This window comes from Orbicella faveolata, unplaced genomic scaffold (genome assembly GCF_042242905.1).
Source record: "Orbicella faveolata isolate gen_17 unplaced genomic scaffold, um_ofav_v1 contig_34, whole genome shotgun sequence".
In the NCBI taxonomy this organism is placed as follows: Eukaryota; Metazoa; Cnidaria; class Anthozoa; order Scleractinia; family Merulinidae; genus Orbicella; species Orbicella faveolata.
The window spans coordinates 2,945,216-2,970,686 of record NW_028301563.1 but is presented as its reverse complement, the minus strand read 5'-3'; the positions used below and the strand labels follow the sequence as shown (position 1 = coordinate 2,970,686).

Below are 25,471 nucleotides of genomic sequence, written 5' to 3'. Positions count from 1 at the left end.
GTTTAATTTTAATGAAGTTAATAACTTAGGTACATTTCAAGTGAAACAATATGACAAAGTCTGTGTTATTCTCCTATACTGTGCGACAGGCCAAGCAGCATAGGAACGATTAATTGTGCCACTTTTTAAATACTCAACACTAAGAAGCTCTTCATAATCAACTTCTCCTCTAGTCTCTTCCTATTTCTCTATTTCTTTCTCTGTTTCCCCTATTCAAATTAAGTGTTTGTATACATTATTTTCACTTTTCACTCACTTTTCACCATTGATTTATATTCATACCTTTAGACATAGACGAGTGTAGCGATGCGCATGGTGGTTGCCATGGTAACGCAGACTGCCAAAACACGGTGGGCTCGTTTATCTGCTCTTGCAAGGCTGGGTACAATGGCGATGGGTTCAACTGTGTTGGTAGGTTGCTTTTATTTAAAAAAAAAAAAAAAAAAAAAAAACTATTTTGTTGGCAACCTGCGTGAAGAAATATCATGCTCCAACTCGAAAGATAGTTCTCTACTCTGTAAAATATTTTGGTCTGAACTAACCGCAGCTGGCGCACCTTACACTTGCTTCTGCTGTCACTAGTGTTGTTGATGTTGAGCAGGTGAGCAGGCTATTGTTTCTACTGTTGTTGTTGTTGTTTTTGTTGCTACGCTACTGGAGGTGTTTGCCTTCGATATCGATGATTTTGTTGTCATTTGCAGCAATGCGTCCTCTTTTTTTATTTCCGTTATGCTTCTTATTGCTTAGATATAGACGAGTGCAGTATCGGTAACGGCGGTTGCCATGGCGATGCCAATTGCCAGAACACTGTGGGCTCATTTAACTGCATTTGCAAGACAGGATATAATGGCGACGGGTTGAACTGCATTGGTAAGAAAATAGTTCATAAGAACTACAGACAGTCCATAGTTGCATTACTCATGCACTTGTAGGTGGAAGAAGTCTTTAGAGAAGTCCTTCCTCGCTGGCCGTCAGCACGGTTAACTGAAAAAGGACTTTATCAAGCTATGCGAGTCTGCTCATTCTGCTTCATTTTTATTCCAACATATTTTTATCTCTTCTAATGCTTGCTATTTCTTCTAGATATAGACGAGTGCAGTTCTTCTAACGGTGGTTGTCATGCCAATGCCTACTGCCAAAATACTGTGGGCTCATTTACATGTACTTGCAATCTTGGATACAACGGTGATGGGTTTAATTGCGCTGGTACGCTGCTTTTTCTCAATTAAATATGTTACAACACGGTAGAAAAATTAAGGTTAAAATGTTCTTTTTAGTAGTCTTTATTCAAAATTAAAAAACAAAATAAATAATGCAGAGAATTAGAAATGCATGTACACAATACTGTGTAAAGCGAGCCGTTTAGTTTATCACAGTAGGAACCCCAGCTACAATCCTCAGCAAGAAAAAAGGCGGCTGTGCCTTTTTTCACAATACCTGGCAAACCTAACACAGCCTATATTTGGCTCAAGGAAAGCCATATTTTTGGAATATCTGTCCCTGTATTTGTTATGTACACTAGGATTCAAGAATGTAGAACTTTTCTGTATATTTTTGTTACTTAATGTTTATCAGATGAAGACGAATGTGCTTCCGGATCGGCCCAATGCCATGAAAACGCTGACTGTCTTAACACAGTGGGCTCATATGACTGCACTTGTAAAGACGGATACACCGGGGATGGATTCGTTTGTGCAAGTAAGGAAGAAATTGATAACAAAGAGGCAGCATGACCGAGTGGTTAGGGCGCCGGACTTGAAATCCGGAGTTTGCGGGTTCAAGTCCCGCTCTGAGCAGGAAGCTGGCCAGAGCTAACTGGTCGGCCCCCTGCCAGCTGGGAATTTTAAGCCTGTTATGTTTAGTTTAAAAATTTATTTATTTCAGTTTAAGTGGCATGCTTGGGAACTAGCTAGATATAGCTTAGCGCATTGTCTATTATAAACAACAACATTTGAACATTTTTTGAATATCTGAACATGAATCATAGAGAAAGATATATCAAATTTTGCACGTGTGTTCTGTAGTTTCAGTTATCAGTAAAAGTTTCAGCCCATTTCAAAGCTATCCATAAAAACTGCAAATCTTTGAATCTCAATGATCATTTCTCAGCTAGACGATTAAAATTTTGACTAATTCTCAGCTATTAGTAAATCGTCCATCCAATACCTCTGATAAAGATCGATGGCTAAGTTTCTTTTTCTTATTATCTGCCTAATACGCAAAAAGCGCAATACCATCTTAAAAGGAAGATTCATTCGAGTGCTGCATAAAGATTCATTATATTTTATACTATATATTTCGGTTATCATTTTACTTAAGGTATTTGCGAGATCAGTTTTTAACTTTTCGATTTGTTCTTCCTCATTTCCAATGTTATTACTTTTTTCTCTGGGGTACAATAATACATTGCCACCGTTTTTGCTTCTCCTGATATACGTACTCCTCTATTGTCATAACAACACAACTAAATAATACTCTTTTTTGTTGTTATTTTCAGCACAACAACAATGTCTCTTACATATTATCATTTGCTGGTGGTCGTCGTGAAGTTATTTTCTATTGCAAAATTACGACAAAGCAAATGGAAGAGCTGTCGCTTCCCATTAACAGTTTATGAGACTGGCTTTCAGCGTGTCGATGCGGAAAAGGAACATTTTGCACATCATAATATGATAGGCGTTTTAGCTTGCGCGTAAGTGTAATACTGAACTAAGCTTTGTTACGTTTTCTAAATTTTCGAGTCCTACAAAGCAAATAAGGCTGTGATCCCATGTTGTTTACATCAAGGAAATACTAGGTTGAGGTGCTTTATGCCCTTTAAGACTCATTATTGCTTAAAAATGTCCTTGTAGTTACGGATGGGCTTTTCCGCAGTTGTAGACTATCGATATCAGCTCAATATGAATAACGTTAAATAACAGGGATCAGAACCAAGGAAATATATTCCTCAAACTCATCAATACCCTTCAAGTTTAAACAAAGGAAATACGGTTTTGGATTTCTGATTTTCACTAGCACATTGATGTTTGCGATTACATTTCTCCTTTCGTTTTTCCTTTGTCCTTTGTCTTCGATTTAGAAAATATATCAAACACGAAAGACAGTGTTTGACCATATTTGCAAACATATTGAAGCTCGTCTAAAGCACCTCGCTACCGGTGACATTTTCAACTCTCCTTGTCGGTGCTTGGTAATGTGGTCAAACACGGTATTTCTTGTTTCATATAACATTAAAGCAATAGACCACAAGTTTTCGTGGTTCATAGGCTGATAAACCACTTGGGATGTTGGAAGAACACGAGAAGAATTCGTTTAGTAAATCACTCACTCGCCTGCGTGGCTCCTGATTTACGAATTCTTTCCGTGTTCTTCCAACATCCCAAGTGGTTTATCAGCCTATAAACCATAAAAACTTGTGGTCTATTGCTTTTATATAATAATTCAGAACACACGCGAAATTTCCATGGTTTACCGGCACAATAAACCATAGCTGATTGACCAATCAGAGCGCGCGCATGGTATAAATGACAATAACCATTTTGCGGGGTAGCTAGAATATGCTCATCATATAAGATATCATAATTTCAGTTCTTGCTCAAGTGCTGTAAAATTAGTAATAGTAATTGGACCGAGTGGAGTACAATTTAGGGAGAAATCGCGCGAGTAATTTCAAAATGGGTCGAGCGCGAAGCGCGAGGCCGATTTGAAATTACGAGCACGATTTCACCCTGAATTGTACGACACGAGGTCCAATTACTAATTAGTCGTATCTATCACAAATTTCGGAATTAAAAATGTCTTTTGAGAACTTCTTTTGAGCGAAAGCGTATGTAGCACGTTTCATAAGTTTTGAAAGCTTTTGGAAACATTACGAAGTAGCCATTAAAGCGCGCGCAATTGACGTGCAAATGATGTGGGTATCCAATTACAGGTGTCCAATTACAAAAGTTCAAATAAAATTGGATACCTGTAATTGGACACCCTCGTGATCGCGCGCCGATTACGTGGCAAATAGGCTCGCGGAGAATCAATCACGATCGATAATTTCGTTATAGATACGAGTAAATGCGTAATGATTGAACCCAAATGTAGTAAAATATTACAACCTTAAACCTCAATTCCATCACTGAAATCTTCAATCAGTAGTCAATCTTGATCCAGTTTATTATTCATTTTCACATTTTAAGCCATTACTGACGAATAAAAAGTAGTTTTTCTCTCTTTGTTCATGTGTTTTTGTCATTGATATCACAATTGTCCTTATAAGTATTGAAACAAATCTTAAAAGTTATTTAATCTCGCGATTCAAGGAGAGAATGACTGCAATGTGGAAAATAAATCTTTCACTGGTATTTTAACGAATCCTGTATTTTCTGTGTCCTTAAATAGCGAAATCTCCCGAATCTGATACATTGTATCTTCACACAACGTTTCAAAGCGTTTCCCTTTCAAATTCAACCACTTCCTAGGATCTTCGTTCTTATAAGACGATCCACATGAGATGTCTTTGTTAGTTATAAGTTCACAAATGGAGGATGACATTCTCTCTTGGGTCTTAAGATAACACATGACCAAACATCAACCCGGGATATGATACCTGATTTGACAGTTCATAAGAAGTCCGAGAGGATGTTGCCAAAAATATTGTCTGGGAGAACAAATTTGGCCCCACTGGCATGTTAACATGTGGTTGCTATGGCAATGTCAAAAAACTTTAGTAGAGAAACGGGTTAAAATTGACAAACATATAGCGGCATAGAGCGGTATACGTTGTAAATGTTTATTTAAAGAATCGATCAATCACGCTTCATATCAAAAGGCTTTTCCCCTAGCATACATTGAAAAAAAAAGTATAGAAAGAGATAAAAAAAACACTTTCCTTGCTTTCACTCTCAAAGCATACGTAAACAGTTTAGACGCATTATAACTTAAGCTAAATAATAAATAGGAAACTAAGCCGTCAAAATGTACTGGCTTATTGTCTTAGTCTAATCTCAACAGTCAGCCCAACTGGACTTTAATATTTTATTTGTTAATCTATCGTCTAGGCTTTTTTATGGGTTTTCTGATGGTCTGTCAAATCAAAAATACCGAGCTGACAAATCAAAGTCAGTGCCTGTTAGGATATGATGACGTTATTGCCACGTGATATGACCTCATCATGTCTTGCTGTCTCAAATAACTGCTGTCTGCACGGGGCTCAAAAATGTTTGTTTATGTTTGGTTTAGTCAGTGCCACAGTGCCGCAGGTGACATTTTCAATTTCACTTGGTGTTCTAGCTGTTAAAGCGAAACACATAGAAAGGGCCGCAGTTTCTCACTTGAATTTCAATGGACCTCTTGCGACAATTTGGTCCACTGCGAAAGTACACATTCCTGGTTACTCTGCCTTCAGGCCAATGTAGGATGTGTACCATATAACCAGCCGGGCTCGCGAGTGCCACAACTCTTCTTGTTACATGAAGTACGTTGTTTGTTGAAAATAACAAAATAGAGACGTGTGTTATTGTAGCACAGTCTTTTTGGTATAAGAACCTTTCTATTATTATTATTATTATTATTATTATTATTATTATTATTATTATTATTATTCAAGAACATTGAGGCTGAGTTTGACAAGAATTTTAAGAACGTATTAAGAACATTCCTCAGGCTGAGAGTAGATTAAGAACGTTTTTATTTTGCCAATCTGTATATTAATGACAAGTATAAAACAAAGGTAACAAAAAGTGTAAATTAACCCAAGTATTTAAGGGCATGTTTTGTATAACATTAACCATGGTTTTGTCATTGCATGACACACATCTCGGTTAGTAATAATCAGCAGTCCTTATTTATAACTATTCCAAAATACCTTTCACATCATCAAAGTCATCAGGTGATCCAAAGTACACCAGGTAAATTTAAGAACATCTTAAGCACGTTTTCAGCCTCAGATCGCGAAAAAATAAGAACGGTCAGCCTCAGTTCTAAAATTAGACGTTCTTACATATAAAAAGAGTGTATTCTAAAACAATTTTTTTAAATTTAAATTCCCTACAATTTCGCATGTTAAAATAAACGTTTGCCGTGAGACATATGTACAGAGGCATATACGAATACGATATAAGCTAATGTATAAGTGCAATAAAGCTGCGAAAATAAGGATTGAGCCCCCTAGTTAACTTCATCATTGACCAAAACGTGGATCATATACTAAAACTGCCAGTCACTGGCCGTTTTAGTACGTAAAATAATGAATAAAATAAAAAATATCACAAAAAAAAAAAAAAAAAAAAAAAAAAAATGCCAAAACCAACTTTGAGGTAAAAAAGAAAATAATGGTAATGAAGTAGATGAAATGTTGTTCTATCTTGAAATCTGAAATAATTTAAATTGGGAGGCTTATTAGCAGCAGAGGGATTCGGTTTTTTTTTATAAAGAGACAGCTTTTATTTCTGGTTTACAACTGAAAGATTTTTTTCCGTTAAAACATTTCACACTAAGATGGTACTTTTGTCTCCCTCGAACACATTATACACCTAACCAACATAGCCCTATTAACGGTTAACTTTTCTCGTTTGCATCACAATGTAATCTATCGTAGATGCGAGACAAGTTCGGGCAAAATTACAAAATTGTCCGATATTGCCTCAAACACATGTTGGATTATATTGTAATAAAATGTTAAACGTTGACCGTGAAAAGGGCTATTCCAATTTCGCATCGCCCGTGTACCACCAATATCTACGTTTTTTTTCTTTGAGCCTCGTTGCGACCAATGGTTAGTAATTCAACCTTTTGAGAGAAGCGTCACTCTCTGTAATTTCGCCTTCTTGTTGTTGTTGCTCTTCTTGTTTGTCTTGTTACAAAGAGAAGATTTTTGTTCCTGTGATGTAAAATAGTTTATAATTGAAATTTGAAATAAAGTGCCCTCTTGAGTATGTTTACATATACATATTTTAGCTTTTCCATTGGCCAGTCAGGCTGAAATCGAAGTCCAGTATCCTCCCTTTTGATTAAACGATAACAGAAACGTGCAAATGCTGGAAAAAAAAAATTGTCTTTAAAATTGAAATTTTATAAAACTTCAGTTGTTTATAACTTGGTGTTATTTTTCGTTTTACAGCATACAGCATAATTATTATTACAGTTATTAAAGCACAAACTCTGGCCCTGAAATTTTGCAACTTGATCATGGCATCTTAACGATGTGGAAACGTTTTATTTCTATTATTATTATTATTATTATTATTATTATTATTATTATTATTATTATTATCATTATTATTACTATTATTATAAAGTTTGCTTAAAATTAAATTTAAAAAATTATTATTGTTATTACTATTATTATTATTATTATTACTACTATTATTATTACTATTATTATTATTATTGTCATTATTATTCTCGCTTACGTTATCAGAGAATTATAAACGTCTGCTTTTACCGAATTTTTAACTTTCTAATGAATGAGCTAAAAACTTAAGCCCGCAATATGGTCACGTGATACTGGTCAGTGGATACCTTGTTTTGACAGGTGTCAATTGACCATAAAATGGATTTCCAATATCAAAGATGTACGCTGTTAAGGTGGCCGAACACAGTTTTCGCGCGCGCGTTTGCTGATGCAATTCAGCGCGCGCACAAGGATTGCAAAAAACAAACATGCCGTCAATAGAGCGATCATTTTATTTACTCAACATCCGCACTATCTGTGCTATTTTTCTCTATAATTGAACGCAGTGTATTCATGGCTTTAGTCTTTTATCATAAATATATGTTAGAAAAGGTAAAGATGCAAAGAACTCAGCAATTCTCGGCTTTTTCTTTGTTACCGAAAGAACCCAGTTAAATGCAGCGCGTGCGTAGTAAGTCAAAAAATTGCGATTGAATGAAAATTTGCACTCTCGGAAATATGTCTGTTTCTCGAGAACCACTCATTAGAATTTCACGAAATTTGGTACGAAAATACTTTAGGAAATAAGTAACTGGAGTATTGAAAATAATTTAACTTTAACAAAGGAAACTTAATATATTCCAGTAAACCTTCAACAAGGGGTAATCAAAGATCTCCCTGTTAAATTACTAGCAAAATGGTCTTAACTTATGAGAATCGTTACAAGCTTGATGCATGCAAATTATAAAGAAAATCTAATAACTAGATTTTCTACAAATAAAGAAAATCGATTTTAAAGGCCTGTTTATTTTTATTCGTGTTGTCATGGCAACGGCACATACGTCAGCTTAACCATCAAAAAACCAAAGTTTGTGTTGTTAACTTGCTTGCTGCCATTTTTGGCGACCGGGGGATCAAGGGTTTTAGAGATAAAGGTGAATGAAACATAGGTATCAAGAACTGTGTTCAGCCACCTTAACTAAGGCCGCATGTCCTGTTAGCTGGGGTATGGCCGCCATGTTGTGTGACGTCGTCGTCGTGCGTACGCTCGCACGAGCAATACCGCTAGCCATTTTTACCTTGAGAAAAGCGATTTACGGGTTCCTATGAGTTACGTCGCCTGCTTCAGCGTACTAGATTCCTCCTAGAATTGGAAGGATCCTTTTTTTTTTTAATTGTGGGAATGCAAACGATAGCTCTGAGTTCAAATTTATGCATTTGACGCAGTTATTAATTTGAAGAGTTTCTCTCCCGTCGTAAATAATTTACAATAAAGTGTACTTAAGAAAATAATTAAGAAATAAGTTCAGAGCCAAATAACTCGGTTTGGGCCCTGGACCAAACCTCTTAATTCACATTCTAATGGTTAATAAGTACATAAAAAAGTTGCACAGGGAGAAACTATTTTACGCACAGGTAACGTAATTATTTATAAAACGAGAGAATGACCATTAGTTAAGATGTAGGAAGCGGAATTCGCAAGATGGCACGCATTTTTCGGTCTAGTTTCCCATGCTATGTTATTTGACAATTGGATCTCATGCATGATTTTCCCCTCTTGGTGGTACTTTGCGTGGTTACTTCTATGCTTAAGTATTTCACTGGCGTTCTATCTTTGCATCTTGTTTCGCGAAGTTTCCCATAGCAGGAAATGTTCCTGGTATTTTCCGCCCACGCCATACGTTTTCTAATAATTGTAATCCGTTTCCTAAGCGAACATCCCGCTCTCATCCACATTATTACCATACACCTTGGTCAACAAGAAAATAGAAAATTGTCGACTGAGAAAATAATTTTCTTAAATCAGCTAATTTAGATTAAAAAGAAGCAACATAAAAAAAAAATGAGGTAGACCTACTAATGAGGATTTTAATATTAAAACATTTTGCCCTGGGGCTCACCTGCGATCATGTTCTCCCTTCCCAACTCAAAGACGCCTGATCCTAGGTTTCCATGGGACCAAAATAACAGTGGTAAACTCTGCCGCTTTAAGGAAGTCCTGAATCTTTTTTTAATTCAGATAGGAAACCTTAGAATAAAAATCAGTTTGGGCTTCCAAGATAGACTTATTAGAAGATAGATGTAGCAGCATGAATTCGATATTGGATTAAATGGTTTGCTTAGAAGCATATGTTTACGTAAAAACTGAGGGAAGATGTGTTAAAACGAAAACCTTATTGAACGCTCAATGAAATTGAATGAATAAATAAATAAGATACCCCATTTAACAGCAGGTGGTATCAGTTTAATGGACTGATATATTATCCATGACTCACGCCTTCTGAGAGCAATTTCTTAGTATGGAGTTTAAATTAGTGTGGGACGCAAGCTGGTGCAAATTCAATGCTATGTTGGCTTCTCCTTAAGACGTTAGAATTGAAGTCGTCGGTTGAGGTGTTATCATGCGTTTGTCCTCGCTCTTCGTTTTCGCGTTATGGAATTTAATGATGCCTTGTCCAATCGACGCCAACGGTGAGTTGGAAAATTTTCTATTGTATCCATTTGTATTAAAACCCACCGTTTTTCATAAATACAATATATTTTTTAGTAGCTTATACTTCGTGCAATTATGGAAAACGTTCCCCCTCGTACAGTTACTTTTTATTTTGTTATTTTATTTCATCATCATCATCATCAACAACATAATCATAATCATTTATTTCCCACGTAAATAATAACAAAGATTCTGACAATACTCAAAAAGCGGCAAGTAGACCTCCAAAAGAAGCCACCAGGCTTACAACTGGGGCCACCTCAGAAGTTAATATATTAATAATTTTTAATTCTGCGCGCACGGCATGACCAACTGACTATTTATTTCTCTTTTAAGCAAAGTAGAGATGGGTTAGTCGAAACTCTCGTAACAAAACTGGCTCATTGCTCCTGAGGCGTCAGTGAAGTCAGAATTTCTACGTAAACTCCGTTCACAAGGAATTAAGACTAAGGGAAACTTAAAAACCCCCTGTAAATTAAATCTCTCTCCAAACATGTCCATATTTCCAGGCGGTCGTTCTCTTCTCTTATCATTAAGGCAATAATGAAGGTCACTACATTTCACTGGAGAAGAGAAATTTTGTTATTATTATTTTTTTTAACTCGATTCCTTGGCTTCCCACGAAATTAGCGAAACTTGTTAAATTATGTAAATAATTTATTTAATTCATTCATTCATTCATTCATTCATTCATTCAATCAATCATTCATTTATTCGTTCTTTTTTATTTCTTTTTTAATTCGGTCTGTCCCGTTATCCCCTTCTCTATTTCTCTGGTTCTGTTTTTTCTTTCTTTCTTTCTTTCTCTCAGTTCCTTTTCTTTCTTTTTTCTTTATTTCTTTCGTTTTTCATTTACTTATTTCTTTCTGTCATTTATATTAATCCATGCGTTTATTGAGTCAAGCTACTTTAGTCACAATAGTCCCTGCATCAACCACTTAATAATTTATTTCAGATCGAAATCGCGAGCTGTACTTCCCTGCTCACTACTTCTTCGCTGAAAGACGTTTAATGAACCACAAGATTAGAACCATGCACGTCAAGGACTTGGACAAATGTGAGCTTCTTTGCTATCAGGATGACAACTGTGTCAGTCTTAACCTTAAAGATAAAGATCCTGACATGGGAACACATGAATGTGAACTGAATAACTCCACACACTTGGAGCATGACGGAGACTTGAAGAGTAACCCAGTGTACTATTATCGCGGCGCGATGGTGAGGAACAAAAAACATAATTATTTAGAGCATGGTCATTAACTAGTGTTACACGAGTGTTAAACAAATAACGTTTTTTAGAACATCATTTCTTTTATTTCTTTTATTTCTTTTATTTCAATGATGGCATGATCAATTGTTTGTAATTCCCTGTTAATCCAAAGATGCGGCAAATAATGGGAGCAATAGTCACTAAATACTGAACACTGACCCACAAAATTTCATAAATCGATTTCCTGAGGGTGTTTTTTGTTTTGTTTTGTTTTTGTTTTTTTGGCTAAACAAAATTATAAACTTAATGTAGAACAACAATATCACTCAAATAAATTGAGGAAAGCTGTTTGTTTGTTTGCTTGTTTGTTTCTGTGTTGGGAGACGCAAACTTGCGCCCAATACAATCCAAAACTTAAACTCACTACTGTAGAGTACTATCACGTCAGAAAACTACCCGATGTTATATGTTGAAATCTTACATTAATCTTGCATTGAATTCTTAAATCTTAACTACTGTTGTAACTGACAGTGTAGATTATTCTCTTTCTCTCTCTTTCCCTGTTAAAGAATGCCTGTGGAAAGAGGAGGCGCCAGTGCAAGAACAACGGGATTTGTCAGGCCGGTTTTACAGACAAGGGTTATCGATGTTTGTGTGCTACTGGGTTCCGGGGAGAGCACTGCGAAGAAGGTACGCGCCAAAACGGGCAGTTCTTAAATATTTTTGAATGACAGAAAATATACAACATTGATCGTGCTTACTGGTCAGTTTTAGCTAACGGTAGCTATTCGTCGAAAAGTTTTGTGCTTGAAGATTTGTTTAGAACTCCCTCTTATGGACTTAAAGATTGTTACCATTAAGGGATGGAAATGGATGATTCTTGGTGTTAGAAGGTAACAGTTACCTGATTGGTAGAGAAATGTTCTTTTTTAATCTTAAAATAATTAAATTTGATCAACTTTGGACAAGTATGCGTTTAAAGATATAGGTAAAAATGTCAGCCTCTGTTGGAGCTTATTGGCGCTTCAATTCGGCCCTTTTTTTCAAGTTTACTCAAAACGATACAACTAGAAATATTTCTCTTCCCCTTTGATCGGATGCTAGTCCATCGCAGGATTACACCAAGCAGTAATATTCCTCGGTACGCGCATCGATGGTTGAAAGAAAGAGAGAGGGAGAGAGAATTAACCCTCGGACATAGAAAGCGGGGGGGGGGGGGGCGGGGTTTCTGGGGGGAAGCCACCCCCCAAGGTTTTTTTCAAATTTTTGAAAAACCCATTTACTCTAAGGGGCTGAAACTTTCAGTAGCTGTTCATTCATCTTCTACAGAAATGTTGATATGACAATTGTGTGCCTCTCAGCTTTCACGTTGCCATGACAACCATCAAATTTCATGAAGTTTTGGCCAAAAAGCTTTTTTGACATAATTCTGTATTTTTTTTCCAGTTTTCTTTACCAATTTGTAGAAATTTCAGAAATTTGTACATTTCATAAGCATTCTGGCTTGATTTTGTACTGGTTTCAATTATTTTTTACTTTTTTAAAAAATTGAAATCCAAGATGGCTCATCCAAGATGGCGGGTCAAATGACGTCATTTGATGTCATATGACTTCATAAGCAACAAAACCGGTATCATCTTGTAGAGGAATCTCAGGGCTTTCTAATCAACGTAAATTTATTTCGCTCTGCCCTTGCAGAACCAAATCCAAGTTGGGGGAGGGTGGTTCATCAACCCACCCTTCCCTTGTACCACGGTAGGGGTATGAGTTAGCTTGTACGTCCGAGGGTTAATTGTTTTACTTAAGAAGAAAAAACGATGACCCTAGCCAGGGCTTTTGTGGTATAATGTGGAAGGGTCATGTAAAAACAAACTTTAAATGTGTGCTTTTTTGATATTGTTTATTTTTTTTTATGACTCAGAGATCAACGAATGCACGAGTAATCCCTGTTTAAACGGAGGTTCATGTGCGGACCAGGTTAACGGATATGTTTGTTCCTGCCAGGCTGGATATACAGGAATTCATTGTGAAAGTAGTAAGTACAATTCGCGTTAGATATAGTGCATTTTACCTAGGGCCTTTCGCTAAACAGAACATTTTCACTGTTTGCTCACTCGTAACACGAAATGGCCCCTTCTAAAAGAGAATTTCAATGAAGATCTTTTTCCATCTCTTTCGTCGTCGTCTTCTTCTTCTTCTTCTTCTTCTTCTTCTTCTTCTTTTTCTTTTTCTTCTTCTTTATTCAGAAATCAACCAATGTGTCAGTGATCCCTGTTTAAACGGAGGCTCATGTGCAGACCAGGTTAACGGATATGTTTGCTACTGTAAGAATGGATACACGGGATTTCATTGTGCAAGTGGTGAGTACAATTCTAGTTTTGATGAAATTCATTCAGGCTCTCTGGCTGAACAGAGAATTTTGAGTTTTTGCGAACTGTTCTTTCGAGCTCGCCCTCTTTACAAGCGAGTCTCAAATAGGTGTTTTCATCTTTTCCTCCCTCTCTTTTTGTAACTCAGAGATCAACGAATGTGCCAGAAATCCCTGTTTAAACGGAGGGTCATGCACGGACCAGGTTGACGGATATGTTTGTTCCTGTTGGGCTGGATACACAGGAATTCATTGTGAAAGTAGTACGTACAATTCGCGTTTTGATATTGTACACTTTCAGTGGTCACAGGTCTTTCGCTGAACAGAAAATTTTTAATATTTGCTCAGTCGTAATACCAAACTGTTCTTTTTAGCAGAGACTTTCAATAAGGTTTTTCTTTTTCTTTTTGTTTTCACTCAGAAATCAGCCAATGCGCCAGCAATCCCTGCTTAAACGGAGGCTCATGTGCAGACCAGGTTAACGGATACGTGTGCCACTGTCAAAATGGCTACACAGGATTTCATTGTGCAAGTGGTAAGTACAACTCTAGTTTTGATATATTTAATTCAGGTTGTTTGGCTGAACAGAAAATTTGCAGTATTTGCTCACACTTCTCTCGAGTTCGCCCCTTTCACCAGAGACTCTCAAAATAGTGTTTTCATCTTTTTTCCCCTCTCTTTTTATAACCCAGAGATCAACGAATGTTCCAGCCTGAGCAATCCCTGCTTAAATGGAGGGTCATGTACAGACCAGGTTGACGGATACGTTTGCTACTGTAAGGATGGGTACACAGGAATTTATTGTGAAAGTGGTAAGTGAAATTCTAGTTTTGATCTCATATATCAAACACGAGAGACCGTGTTTAACCACATTTCCAAACACCGAGAAGAGAGTTAAAAATACGACGCGTAGCAACGTATTTTTTATTAGCCTCGAGGTATTTGGAAATGTGTTCAAATAATGTCTTGAGTGTTTGATATATCTTCTCAATCGAAAACAAATCTAAGGGGAAAACGGAGTAATAAAATGATGAATTATTAACGAGGTTTAAGGTCTCTCTTCAACGCAACCCCCCCTCCCCCGCCCATTTTTTTCAAGTCAGACCATTTAAGTAAAACTGTCATAAATGTAGTTAACATTGAGAATTTTGAAAAAGGTTCTCTCAAGAACTTTGCGTTCTAAGCTGTAACAATTACAAATTATTATCACATGCATGACTATTAAAGCTAGTGTAAATTAGCTTTAGCACATTAAGTGTGCGATTTGTTACAAAAAAACTTAGTTCTCGGGAAAGCAATAAAGCTATTTTAAACTTATTTACTTCATACAGTAACTTCAGTTGAATAATTTCAGAAAATTGGATTGCCTTGACACCATCTGCAGTTTGTTTTGGCGCCAAAGATGACTCTTATGGCTCTTTCAAGATTCTCGTTCCTGGTAAAATCATAACCTTCAAATTGACATATTTGAATGGCAGCGTGAGCTGTGACGAAAATGTGCCACGAGCTGAGTCCAAATGGGGATGTAAGAGGCTAGCTGTCAGTGCTCACCCTTTGGGGACTCACATCACTGATTCCAACAAGGAACGTCTTCTGCCTAAAACTGAGCACTTGAAAGGAGGATCTCAGTGTATAGCTGATATATACTACAACCTGCCATGGACCACACCGGATTCTCCAGAGCTCATATTCGATAAATTCATTTCCCCTTTACCTGTGACAGAGAACCAGGAATTCCAAGTATGGTTTGGTGAGGATTTAAACAACTGCTCTGAAGGGGATAACGGCCCTGAGAAGACTTGTGCAGAAGTGTATGGCTTGTATGTTTGACTTTTAATATACTTTTCTCTCCGCCCAGGAATGATCGGCCATTACCTAACGCTTCCCTATCCGTTCCCCTAATTACGAACTCAGGAAAGCTTTCCCCTTCTTAACACAGTAGCAACCCGCGCGTATGAACCTACCATTTTTGAAGTCTGGCAAAATGGGTTATCGGATAGTTATTGGCAATTTAGGTTAATTAGGTTCTTTTAAATTAGGTTCTTAATTTCTAAGAAGAAGACAAGGGTTGTTGATTACCAAAAAGTATTAATAAACTTGAGTTTGGTCCTGATATATACAGTATTTATTCGCATCACTTACTGCATTACGTATTTTCTTGTTAATAAATTTGCAATCATAAAGTGACATGCACTCCTTGGTTAATATGTTTATCATAGTACTAATTTAACTGTAACCCACATATAAGAACCTGCTTGATCTTGCTGGGCTAAACAGTTTCTAATATTTTCGGGTATTAAAATGGCAAATTTCCACCAGCAGGTTCTCAAACCACTGGGTTCTTACAAGCGGGTGTTTTACTGTATTTCAATCAGGAAATCGTTCAAGAGGAAGATTCCATGATAACCTATTACAGTGATCACCCATTTTTTCTAATAAAATATGTATAAACCTAGGAGTGGATATTCCTACTTTCTCTCACTATTCATAGTTATCGACAGGATCGGCTTTCTGTAATATTTAATTAGTTTAAGTAGTTTTTTAATTACAAAAATGTGCTACCCAAAATATATGATACGTGTATTGTGTTCTAGGATTAAACAATAATTGTAAGAACTGCTACTTTGTATACACACCTTTTCATGCATTAAAAAATGTCATTAACAATCAGCATGATTATTATCCGTAATTACAACAAGAGCGTGCTGAAAATCAGCTTTTATTAAGGAGCAAAAGTCTTGTGCGTTTACATCATTTCTGGACTGCAACCATGGGACATGACTTTTTGGTAACCTGTTTGTTTTTAATCATGAGAAGTTTCAGTTGCTAAATAAGGTAATTATGCCACAGTTCAGATCAAATGAAAAAAAAAAATTATGACAACACAGGGCATTCTTATTCGGTCAACCATTTATTGCTGGCGCGTGTTTATACCGGTCACGCCATCAAAAATAAAAATCGTAAGCATTTAATAAATTAATTAAGTAAAAAATCTGGGATATGATAGATGATTGATATATAAAAGACCACGCCAAGAGTTAGGTCTGCGCTGTTTTTCATTCACGCGTTATTACAAAAATTATGACAACACAGGGCATTCTTATTCGGTCAACCATTTATTGCTGGCGCGTGTTTATACCGGTCACGCCATCAAAAATAAAAATCGTAAGCATTTAATAAATTAATTAAGTAAAAAATCTGGGATATGATAGATGATTGATATATAAAAGACCACGCCAAGAGTTAGGTCTGCGCTGTTTTTCATTCACGCGTTATTACAAAAATTATGACAACACAGGGCATTCTTATTCGGTCAACCATTTATTGCTGGCGCGTGTTTATACCGGTCACTAACATGGCGGCCGTAACATAACGGAAACATCTGTCATTGAGTTTTGCTATCGAATTGAAACATTTTTACTCTAGAGTTCAGAAACATTTAAAGTAATAGTTCTTCTAGGGAAAGAACTGTTCAGTTAGCAAAACGTTGAGCGATAACTCTTCTTTTGACATACGCGAGAGCCTTCTCGGACCGCCATTTTAATGCCACGCAACGCATAGACATAGGAATTTAAACGTCTTCTATCATAAAATAAGGAACCCTGTCGAGCTTAACGTTGTTAAACGTCAAGTTCTTAGAGGGTGTTTTATCTGATGAAACCAGAACTTCAGAGGGATTGGTACAAGTTTTTGAGTTTGGAAAATGACTGCGTCATACGAAAACCGGAAATAAAATGGTAAATCCTTAACCCTTCACGATTTCATACGATTACTCAATTAATCAAAACTATAACAAAATTCTCGAACGTGATTGGCTATAAGCAGCCCGATTTGAGCATTTATTGGACAGTGTACGAGTTATGCTTGTAATTGGACAGTACGCGTCATTTAGCGGGCGCTGTTGCGGTACACTATGTTGAGTAAACTGCTGTGTTTTTCAGCATTCATGAAGACATTCAATCGTTAGGCGCTCAATCGATAGTTTGTTCGTTTCTCGAATTTTGTCATAGCAGGAGCCATAATCGGGGACGGAGACAGTAAGCGAGCGCCATTTCTAGTATTGGGGTTGTCCCCATGATATGGGACAATAATTCTATTTTTAGAACAAATTGCGCCATCACCTGCGGCACACGCGCGTACTTGCTGCGAGGATTTTTGCGGATGTCGCGCGGGGGAAATGGCGTCCGAAAGTCCCGAAATTTTTCATGTTTTTGGCCCACAACTCAACGCGTTTACGTCTGTTGGAATTTTGCTTAAGTATTTTCGTCGTAAGCTGCTCCAGTTTGAGTGAAGTAAGACAGTGTCGAATTTAGTTATGTTCCGCTGTAAGCTTATATATATATCGCTGACCAGGTTGTGTTCCGACGGATGCTTCTTTTACATGAGCTGTACATTAATCCACTTTAAATTTCACATATGTTGAAGATTAACAGCTTTTCTATCACACAGCAAAGAACTAGCTGGATATATTTGGATATAGCAGAGCTTCAGGACTTCATAGTTTCCTAGCTCCTCTTGCCACACGTTTGCGAGGAATTTGTCAGTTATCTATCGCGACCGAAAAGTAAAACAAAATAATTGCGAGTTTGAGTTTCGCTGGAGTTGTATGCAACGCTTGATGTTTCATCAAGGCCCAATAACTTTACGTCCGTAGATACTGCTCAGTTTTATTCGTGCAAAATTCCAGTAAATTCTCTGTTGTCGATGAATGAGAGCGCCCGCCGATGCGTATTTTGTACAGTCATTAAACATGACAAATTGTACTTCCGCCGCACTTTCGTGTGAAAGCGTACATCGAACTCAAACAAGAACTCTATAGTTTTTAAATATGTTTTAAGATTGATAAATGTTTGAGAACATATTAAAAGCTAAGCTGAAAATATGTGAATAAAGCAGAAATAATCAGCAAAGTTACGATGACGCTTTCTTTAATCAACTTGGAATAAAGATTTCGATTTTGTTGATCGAGTCAATGTCGAGTTATCAAAACTCCTTGTCTATTTTCATTTTCGCAGTGTAAAACTTCACTATGCTTATGTTGAAGAAACACACATGATGTTAGTAGCCTTTTTCGCGTTCGTGAAATTTGTTGCAGCATCTCAGCACAAAAGATAACGAAAGAAATCTTTGTCAAGATTTGTTGACATTTGAAAACACCGACTCGGCCTTGAAAGTGCACGAGCTGCACTATGCAAATGAGCTAATTGCAGCTCAGAGCATAAAACTACATATAAGCGCCCTGGTTCGTATTCCCTGCCTTATTCCCTGCCATCGCTGTGAAAAATACGCAAGAGAATCTCTCAACTCTCACCATTTGATCACGCAACGTGACAACATCCACGTGAGAGCCCCCGACATGTGCGTGAATCCGCGCGGATATATGACGTCAGGATGGCGCAATTTGTTCTAAAAATAGAAAAATTGTCCCATATCATAGGTGCGCGCGAATCCCGAGACTTACGGTCTCCGTCCCCGATTATGGCTCCTGGTCATAGTTTTGATTAATTGGTAACAGGACATCGCGTCGTCCAATTCAGTCTGTAATCATGCTCGTGATTAACAAATCAGACTCCCGCTTCGCGGTCGTCCGATTTTGTTAATCACTCGTATGATTACAGACCGAATTGGACTCCACTCAGTCCTATCACCATTATTAATCGTATCTATAAGAAAATTCTCGACCGTCATTAGCTCCCCGCACGCCTGTTTGTCACGTAATCGGCGCGTGGTCAGGCGGGTGTCCAATCACAGGTATCCAATGATTGGATGCCGACGCCATTCCCCGTTGTTACAGAAAAAAAAAAAAAAAAAAAAAAACATTTTCACTTCTATGATGTAAGATAGTTTAAGTTCAAATAAACTGCATTCTTGAAAGTGTTTACATGTATATTTTCTTTAGCTTATTTAAACGGCCAGTCATTAAATGATGTCCAATATTTTCCCTTCTGTTTAAACGATAACAGAAATGGGTGAAAAATAAAGGCTGGGAAAACGTTTTTGAAAAAAAGCGCCTCCCTTTATAAAACTTTATTTGTTTATAACTTGGTGCTATTTTTCGCTTTACAGTATACAGCTTTATTATTATTACAGTTATTAAAGCACGAACTCTGAACTTGACCTCTCAAAACTTGATCATGACATCCTGATGATGTCAAAACTTTGTTACTTTTTCTTATTCTCACTTATTTTCTTATCAGAGCATTATATACGTCTCCTTTTACCTAATTTTTAACTTTCTAATGGAATGCCTGGAGACGTTATAATGCCTAATATCTAGTCCCTCTTGTTTTCATGATAGCAAACTGAACCACGTAATGTTTCAAAAATGTTCCTGAAAAGGTGCTTACCTTGTAAAAGGCCTCATTGTTTGTAGCCTCGTGCTACTTCTACGAAGCTGTTTCTTCCTAGCTGTAAGGCGTTATGCGTCCCATGATTGGACAAGGACTGATGCTGGTGATGATTTCTTCTTACTCTAAAATTGGTAGCATCATAGTTGATGGAGGGTAATGGTTATGAAACTCGACAAAGTTCTTTGTTGTATGTTTTTGTTCTCTCTTTTGGCCTTGGCCATGCACAAAACACAATAGTTGTTTACTACTGACCGAGGACCTAACCAATAGACGTATGAGCGCAAAACAAAAGATTGTGCACGGTCGCGGACCTTCCAACATAAATTTTGGCATCTTTGTTTGCTCCTTTGATGTTTGCCGGGCTTCATAACCATTCCTCTATATTAACTATGGTAGCACCTAGAAGGCTAGTCAAAGTTATGAGATATAACAATGGGATATTCCATTAATCATCAGCGAGTTGTTAACAGATTTTTGTTTACCTTTTTTGTCTTTTAATTTCTTCAAGTTTTGTCCCATAATACCTGTTTCAGCATACTTCTTCAGAGAATGGGAAGGATTTCCTTTTTTTGAATTGTGTATGTCACTTGAAAGATTGGGGGTGACACAGGAAAATACAACTGGATATACAAATGATAGCTTTGAGTTCAAATTTAGGCATGACGAAACGTTTAATTTGAAAAGTTCCTAACTGGTCGTAAATAATTCATACTACATCTAAGTTAAGGAAGTTTAAAACATTTGTGAAAGCCAAATAATGACCAAAGCAATATCAATTGCAACTACAGTAGGTAATGAGGTTTGTTTATCGTAATTCAAAAGTATACAGTACAAGGAGAAAAGATATTACGTGCAAGTAACTTAATTATTTATAATACGAGTTCGTCCGCCGGTTAGAGACCGACCATTAGTAAAGATATGGAGGAAGTGGAATTCGCAAGGTGCATGCATTCTTTAGTCCGACCTTCCATGCTATGTAATTTAAAAATATGAAATCTCATGCTTGATTATTTTTCTTATGATGGTAAAATCGTTACTTTTCCTTCTATGCATAAAACTTTTCTAGGCCTCTAGTTTGCATATCTTTTCCTGCGTAATTTTCCATAGCATAATATATGATTGATATTTCTCCACCCAGTCTCACGACACACGCACCTTTTCAGATCAAATAATTTTTTTCGTAAGCGACCATCCCACCATAAAAACAACCCTTAACATCCGTATCGAGTTCAATATCAAGTTTATTACCATGAGTTATCCTATCAGCAAGAAAATAGCCAATCGTCAACTAAGAATATAATTTTCCGGTTAAGCCAGACAATTTAGCTATAGATTAAAAAAAAAAGGAGCAACAAGAATACGAGATAGCGCTACCAATTAGGAGAACTGATACTTTGCACTGAGTTCAAAATAGTCCATATCTAACTCACCGAACGTTAGTAAATGTAGTAATGACAGTGGTGGGTACGAAAGATTGAAATGCCACTTTAAGAACGTTGTAAGTTCTTTTTCGCTCTTAACGTTGATAGTAGAACTTGTCGTGAAAATCATTTTGGGTTCCAAAGTTTTCACGCTAAAGTTAAAGCATTTGATTGAATGGATTTCTTGCAAGTATAGTTTACGTAAAAATTGCGAAATGCCATATTTATGGGAAGCATTTTTTATGCTCCATTGAAAATATATAAATCAATATAAATGATACCCCAGTTAGCTGCAGGTGATATCAGTTTAATGGGCAGATATAGCTTGTTGCATGGCTTATGCCTGATGAGATCAAGAGCTATTAACATCTCTTTAGTTTGGAGTTGAAATTAGACTCGGGCGCAAGCTGCTGCTAGTCGATGCTCTTCTTGGCTTCCCCTTAAGACGTCAGAATTAATTGTAGACGTTGGATGCAGTGTTGTAATGCGTTTATTTCCGTTCTTCACTCTCGTTCCATGGAATATAATAATTCCTTGTCCGATCTACGCTAACGGTGAGTTGGAAAATTTTCAACTGTATCCATGAATTTGGATGAATACGCACCATGTTAAGTAAATGCGGTGTATTTTTACACAGCTAACTAACATGCACAATTGGCGGAAAATGAAAAAAAAAAAAAAAAGTCCGGTTTGTGGGTTTGCTTTTTGATCGGTTTAAGTTTTCAGTCAGAGCCCCTACGCAAAACCTATCTGGTTTAAATACGACAGAATTTTTTTAAATTTATATGTCATGAGAAAATTAAAATTTCTTCAGACCGGACGAGCAACAACGGCATTGTAGAAAAAATTTGCCGATCAATCCCGTGCGCATCTTTTAAAGAATGTAATCTATTACAAAACGGCGAGATTGATAAAATACATTTAAGATACGTAAGAACTTGAAATAATCCCTGTCTCTGAGTATTTCCATCTTTCCAGCCGATCTTGCATTGAATTATTAAATCTTAACTACTGTTGTATCTGACAGTATAGGTTATTCCCTTTCTCTCTTTTTCCCTGTTAAAGAATGCTTGTGGAAGGAAGAGACAGCAGTGCGAGAACAACGGGATTTGTCAGGCCGGTTTTACAGACAAGGGTTATAGATGTTTGTGTACTCCTGGGTTCCGGGGGGAGCACTGCGAGGAAGGTAAGTGCCATAGCAGACAGTTTGTTACATAATTGTAAGTGACAGAAAAGTAAGATGGGAAAAACTTGGATGTAAATTTATTGAGCTTAAAGGCCAATTTCATTTAACGCTAATTTGGTTGCTATGGCATTGCAAATGACGTTACAGATGACACGTCAAAATATCGGAGCTGAGATGAATGAACAGCCGCTGAAAGTTTCTGCATATCACAGAGTAAATCCTATTTTCCGAATTCTGAAGAAACCCTTGATGGGAGGGAGAGAATCTATGCTTCAGTGCCCCACTCCGTTGTACGCCCGAGGATTGAAATAAAACTGTCATAAATGCGATATGCATTGGAAATTTAGCGAAAAGTTCTCTCGATTATTTTTTGGTCTCGTAACCCGTAACACCATTAGTTTTTACAAACGTATGGCATGCATGGCTATAAACGCTGCTGTAACGAAGTCATTTTTGATTAGTCGAAGCGCATTAGCCGTACGATTTCGTAGAAGCAAACGTAGTGCTAAGAAAGAAATCAAGCTAAACAACCGTCTTTTTTTAAAACTTAATTTTAGAACTATTTGAAGATTCCACATGAGCTAACTTCAGTGGTATTTTGTTTGTTTGTTTGTTTGTTTTTTTCAGTAAACTGGATTTCCATGGCACCACCGGAAGTTTGCTTTGGCTCCAAAGATGATTCTTATGGCGCCTTCAAGATTCTCGTTCCAGGACGAATCGTAACTTTCAAATTAACATACCTGAATGGCAGCGTGAGCTGTTATAAAGACTCGCCAAATTCTAAGTCCAACTGGGGCTGTAGATCAAAACATGATTACACCATGAGGACACACATAACTTATTCCAACAAAACACGTCTTCTGCCTAAAACAGAGTACTTACAAGGTGAAGCAGGCTGTGCGCAATCGTATTACCACCTGCCATGGGCGACAATCGACTCCTCAAAGCTTGTATTCGACAATCTATACTCGCTTTTGGCTGTGACAGCTCACGAGGAATTCCAAGTATGGTTGGGTGAGGATTTAATCAACTGCAGTAATCGCAATAATGGCGTGAAGAAGACATGTGCGAGGGTGTACGGCTTGTAAGTCTGACGCTTTTCTGTCCTTCTTTCTTAGCAGTCAACAATTATCGTCCATTACTCGAAACCTCATCACCCCTCGTCCCACACACATGAACTTAGAATACAGTCGAACCTCCCGTAAGCGACCACCCAAAATGTCAAGCCTAGGTGGTCGTCTAAGGGAAGTGGCCGCTTACGAGAGCTTAGACCATATTGGGTCAAAATTTTGCATCATTAGCACATGGTAACTGCAGCGACTTGCGCCGTGTTTTTAAACGTTTTATTCATGTGAAAAGTTAATTTCGTGAAAAATTTCGGAACTTCCCATTCAGAAATTTCCGTCTCTTGTACTACTCAGCAATGAGCTTATGTTACAGCGCCTTATTATGCAATTTCCAATCTATTATCTGTCAAATGGTCGCTTACGAGAGGTTAAAAACAAAGAAAATTTCAAACGTTTAACTCTAAAAGTGGTCGCGGTCGCTTACGTGAGGTGGTCGCTTACAAGAGGTTCCAAATATAGTCATTTGACTTGGAAACTTTTGGTATTTTGGAAAATTGGTCGCTGAGGAGAGGTGGTCCAACCGGAGGTTCGAGTGTAGTTTTGTTCTCGTACATCTCATTCGCTCGTCAAATCATTTATAACCGTCAATGAAGAACTGTTCCAGAGATCAATACACTCAGTAATTCAATCGAATTGCCATAACTTTCATCGCATAACATCTACGCATTGTGTTTTCCTTAACATGTGTCTCCTGTCCTACACGAAGACTGGCGCCTAGTGCGCAGGGATATACCGCTCCTTAAAACTAATGCCGAAGCATTTTCATCATTCACGATGGTGCTCCACCATCCAAGGAGGCCAAATAAAAATTTCAACCAAAGATAACTCAAAACTGCTGGTTATCGGCAGTATTTTGTTTTACTGTCGGCCGTGCTTCTTTAGTTATATTTAACTAGTTTCGTTTACAAAATGTGTTGCTCGAAATATGATACATAGATTGTGTTTTAGGGTTAAAGAGGACTTTAAAGAGCAGTTTCCAACCTTTTTATGCACTGGTTAAAACCAAACTTTTATCACACGAAATTTAATTGCAGAAACAACAGTCTTGTACAAAGATATACTGCATGTCATCGAAAAGCAAACAAATCTACAGTAAAACTTCATGAGAATAATTAATTATTACTATCGTCACCTTCACCTTAACTAAACTAGCTAAAAGAAGCAAACAGAAAATGATTCAGTTGATAAACGTTGATGTTACTTACTCGAATGAAAAGCTGATAAAATGATGCTTTACAATGCAATAGTGCAAAATATATATAACTTTAAATATTAGTATTACCTGATGATTTTTAACCGTGTATAAAGAAATGTTAAATAAAAATAAATAAATAAATATTTGCCATGCAGACTCTGGGAAACATTTTCCGAAAATTTGAACAGCGAGGACAAAGCAACCTCCCAAAGCATAGGCATTCCCATTTTTTTTTTTTTTCAAAATTTCCTCCTCCTGATTTAAAGTTGAAAGGTTCGCAACTCGGTGATTTAACAGTTATTGTTTTCTCCGGAAATCTTTCCCAGAACATTTTCTGTTCCCTTGGCGAGCAAATCCCTGGCACTCAACATAGCCAGGTTAAGGGGCCAAGTCACAGTATTGTCGGTACCTTTGCTTATTTTTTGCCATCTGAGCCAGCCATCTTCAAATTGGTTGACCAGCAGCTTTTTATTGACAAAATCGATGTCGAGCACTTCTCAAATAACGATGATTTCCGAGCGTTGTAAACAAAAGTTTTATATAAAAAATAGACATACACTTGGAAAACGCCAGGCCGATGTTATTCCAGGTTTTTCTAGTGCAATCCGTATACTCAAGAAATGATCATCTAGGTCTCGATCTTAGAATATGATAAATGTGTGATATGAACTCACAGAAAGGCATAGTGCCAGTCATTTTCAACTTTTTGTATGTAATCAATAATTAAACCGCCTGGAAA

General features: G+C 37.1%; 1 protein-coding gene across 1 annotated transcript; it reads left to right on the top strand.

Annotated features, from left to right (window-relative positions):
- The first annotated feature begins 9,828 nt into the window (after positions 1-9,828).
- On the top strand, positions 9,829-13,213 carry LOC149104309 (uncharacterized). Its single transcript, XM_089271225.1, has 4 exons — positions 9,829-9,853; positions 10,831-11,093; positions 11,655-11,775; positions 13,007-13,213. Exons 1-4 carry the CDS (start codon positions 9,829-9,831, stop codon positions 13,138-13,140), a joined length of 543 nt encoding a protein of 180 aa, XP_089127351.1. The 3' UTR covers positions 13,141-13,213.
- Positions 13,214-25,471: the final 12,258 nt, after the last annotated feature.